Genomic DNA, 4,329 nt, shown 5'->3' on the forward strand with positions numbered 1-4,329 from the left:
CTATGTACTGAATTTTTTGAGTTCATGGATTGGCTAGAAAGAAAAGAAGGTAAAAAGAAAGTTAAGAGTGGAGGGGAGTGGGGGACTTCATATGTGTGTGTGACTGGGGGTGTAAACCACATCCCACCCCCAACACTACAAAAAAATCATCCTAGTGAGTTTATAACCCTATAGGACGATTTGGCCTATTGTCGCATTTTTTTGGGCCGTGTTTATAACCCTGGCCTAAATCCTGGACTATAGCCTGAGGGGTCTATGGCCGCATTTTTGCAAACGCAGCTATGGCCAAGCTATAGGACGTACTCTAGCCGCGTTTATAAAAAGGGTCTATAGGGGACATACTCTAGCCGCGTTTAAAACGAGGCTATAGCCCTTTTGGTTTGTTTTTTTTTTTTTTTTTGGCCAAATGGCAAATGCCTGCCTAAAAAATGAGATTGTAATTGCTTGCAGATAAGAGAAAAAGGGTAATATCAAGCAACATACTTCCTAAAAAAATATCAATAAGCAAAACCTGGAAGCACCATTTTCACAAATTTAAATTAATGAACTACGTCATCATTGAAGCTTCCAAGACTCATGAGACAAAGTTTTAATTGATATAAACATAAACACATATTACTGCTAGCAGTAATGCTTCTGCCCTACCTTCATAAAGTTCTAAGGCATCCTAGTGAGCTACATATTAAATACTCAAGAAATCACAAACCCAGAAGATACTCCAATTGCAAGTTGGTAATCATGGGATACCATTTGTCCCAAAAATAGGACCCACGAGGTCTATTTTCGGACTTAGAGTGTGTATATAGGCTCCTTTTTTAGGCACATTAGCCAAACTAGTTTAGCTTTATTAAGCTAAGCTAGTCCAAGCCTAGTTATATGGGGCTGTACATGCAATCTTTAGGGTTAACTTTATAGGCACATATAATATAACAACTAATAGAAATAATCTTTGGTGTCACATTATCTAAACCAAATGAATGGCGTATACTATAAGATTAGTAAATTTACTAAAAGAAATGCAACAAAAGCACACATTATTATTTTTATCATTAGTAAAGAATATTATCTCTCACCCAAAGTGTGTGCCAACCAACAAATTAATTGTTGAAAGAAATCTTAACATCTATCAACTTGTACAAGTCTTAAAAAATCCAACTGAAAACTCAAGTACACATCTATAACTTAGTTTACTCTCATGGAATAGTTAATCCAGAAGCCAATTGCATATCTAAAATTGGAGTAACTAAACTTGGTACACATCTTGCTGTTTTACATTCTCAAAGCCCAAAACATGTTTTATTCAAGTTGCTATCGCTACAAAATTTTTGGCAACTATGGACAGTAAGTTTGTATATATACAAACTACTGTAGCATGGTTGTAAAATAAAAATATATAATTTTATTTGATTTGTTTCAAAGGAAAAGATATAAAAGGAGTGGAAGAGAGAGAAAGAGTTGGGCAAGAAGAGAGAGAAATGAATAAATAAATGGATAAGGTTGAACAATAAGAACTAGGATGTTGGATGAGTTATAAAATAGGATGATAAATAGAAAAAGTAGCTTTTGAGTGTGTAAAATATGTATTTTTTTAGATACCCAGATGCAAATGCTCTAAGTAAATTGATCCTGTTCCATGCTCCCAATTTGATATTGTATTTGATGGACTAAACGATTGCTTTTTTTCCCCCCCTTTATTATTAAATTTTAAGGCCAAATAGCAATGTTACAGTCATCTTTATCTTACATTGTGTGGAAGGACTCAGAATGCCCAAGATTAAATATATTTGGATTAAGTTAAGGAAGTTTGGCCCAAACACCCATTAAAGAAATAAACATGATTATGTATTTTGAAAATATACTTGTTGAATTATATGTTCTTTATACTCTTAACACGCAAGTCAAATTTCGTTCCAATCGAATGTTATTTACTATTCGATCCATAAACTTATTTTTTTATGCATAATCTTATATTACAAAAACTTGAAATGTAAAAAATTGTTAATAACATAATTATTGATCTTTGATTTTCTAGAAATTTGGCAAGTATAAAGAATATGAGAATAAAATTTAATCTAATGATAAATTTATCAAAATTCACATCTAATAAAAAGTTATTGAGTGGTATTTGAGCCATTGGCTCCAAACATATTTGGAGCAAAATTTTGTCCTTAATTTAAGGCCACTTAAAGTAGATAAAAGAGAACCCATAATCATGAAACCAAATGAGAACAATTGAATTTGGTCCATCATCATTTGTTCAAAACATGTAAGATGCAACCCCAGATATCTTATTCAACCATCAGAAACTTTATCAGTTGAGCTAATTAATTGGAACCATTTAATGAATATTGAAACAACAAATATGTAATGAGTTAATTTCCTTTGACATTGCTATTATATATATCTTCATAGAATCTTATTATTATTATTATTATTATTATTATTATTATTATGATTGTCGTGTTATTTTAATGTTAAAATGCATTAACACAATGATAATAGATGACACTCCATAATACTTGAAAAGGCAAAGTTGAATCATCTTCTACTTCCTCCCATGTGAACGCCTTTCATGCAAAATTTTCTCTCCCATATACCTGCATTGAAAGAAGGAAAAGTTAATACTAAGAATATGTGGAAAAAAATTGGCAAATGCCCTTTTTGAACAAAAATAACAGCATTCTACCCTTTTTCCCAAACTAATTAGGGAAATGTCCATCTTTTGTAATTCGATTTGCTCAAAATCAAGTTTAAAAAAAAAAAAAAAAATAGTAGTGATGTTTTAAGGATCTATAGTGGTGTTTTGTAACTCGACCTCCATGAACTCAAGTTATAGGTAACTTTTTTTTTTTATTTTTTTTTACCTATAACTCGAGTTCATAGAGGTCGAGTTACAAAACGCCACTATAGGTCCTTAAAACATCACTATAGACTCCTTAAAAACGTCACTATTGGGCCTAACTCGATTTAAAGCAAATCAAGTTTTAAAAGAGAGGCATTTTCCTAATTAGTTTGGGAAAGAGGGTAGAATGATGCTTTTTTTTTTTGCTCAAAAAAGGCATTGGCCAATTTTTTCCAAGAATATGTTAAAATAAAGGTTAAATGATTAAATTCACAATTTTATAGTACCAAAGTTTGAGCATTGTCTCCACCCTATCTCTTATTTAAAAGGTTAAAATCACACATGTTGGGTCTTAAAAGAATAGTTAAAAGATTAAGTTCTCCATTTTCCAACAGCTTAAGTTTTTACCTTCCCAACATCATTACAGTAGCTTGAGGATTAGTCCCAGGTGATTGTAAAAATGTTGAACCATCAATGACCCTTAGTGCATCCACACCAAGAACCTTATAATCATGATCAACAACCTTACCAACTTGGCAACCTCCATGGAAATGCCACATGGCCATGACAGTGTCTATACAAAATTGTTCCAAGGAAAACACAGCACTAGGATGTTGCGGCCTCTTGTTCCATTGTAAACTCACCACCATATCTATTAGTGCCTGCATTGTCATATTGCTATACCAGAACTTTGAAAATGGATATGTATCTACAACATTCATGATGGTGCTCATGCCTAGAATACACCCCTTAGGTCCATGATTCTTTGAAATAGTTAAATGTAATTGTTGGCTTGTCTTTCAGATTTGTATTCCGAAGCTTGAGATAGCTTGAAGAGAAGGGATATGCGACTTTTCAACTATCACACCTCCTTTAAAAGTCATTTTGGCAATAGCATTTATGGTTTCAACAGCCTCGACCATTGCTTTTGGGGGCACTGTGAAGGGTTGGTTAGTCTGCAATTTGAGCAAAGTTTCCTCAAATTCATTTAAGTAAATAACCTTATTCAGCAGGACAAAACCTAGGTATAGTTCATTACATGTCGTACCTCCAAAGTTTTGCCCTGTCCAATATATTAAGAGCATGCATATGATCATGAGTTCAAACTGACATATTTCCCTTATGTAAGTATTTACAAATTTAATTATTATGTCAATGTTTATTTAAGAAGATGGTCATTTTATTTTGAAACCAAGTGATCTTATACATTTTGAGAATGCAGTTTGCAAATGTGTTCTACTAAAATGCAAAGATATATCTTGTAATTTTTTGTTTCTAGAACATATAGTTGCATATCTTATTTGAAAAATCACATCATGGACTGTAATATACGTCACTTTACTTTGAATTTAATAGGTAGAACAGGACTGTAAACGAACCAAGCTGTTCATGAACAACTTGGACTCGGCTCGATAAAATGCTCATTCATGTTCATTTGTTTACAAATAAGCCAAGCTTGAGCCTTAGTTTTAGGCTTGTTTGATAAA

The 4,329-nt window shown here is 32.6% G+C and overlaps 1 protein-coding gene across 1 annotated transcript; it reads right to left on the reverse strand.

Moving 5' to 3' along the window:
- Positions 1 to 2,545: 2,545 nt before the first annotated feature.
- On the reverse strand, positions 2,546 to 3,576 carry LOC112037236 (protein HOTHEAD). Its single transcript, XM_024070047.1, has 2 exons — positions 3,251 to 3,576; positions 2,546 to 2,597 (listed from the first exon to the last, which is right to left on the reverse strand). The coding sequence occupies exons 1-2, from the start codon at positions 3,574 to 3,576 to the stop codon at positions 2,546 to 2,548; spliced, it is 378 nt and encodes a 125-aa protein (XP_023925815.1).
- Between the last annotated feature and the right edge of the window lie 753 nt (positions 3,577 to 4,329).

The sequence above is a fragment of the Quercus suber genome, unplaced genomic scaffold, assembly GCF_002906115.3.
Source record: "Quercus suber isolate HL8 unplaced genomic scaffold, Cork oak 2.0 scaffold_1035, whole genome shotgun sequence".
NCBI lineage: Eukaryota > Viridiplantae > Streptophyta > Magnoliopsida > Fagales > Fagaceae > Quercus > Quercus suber.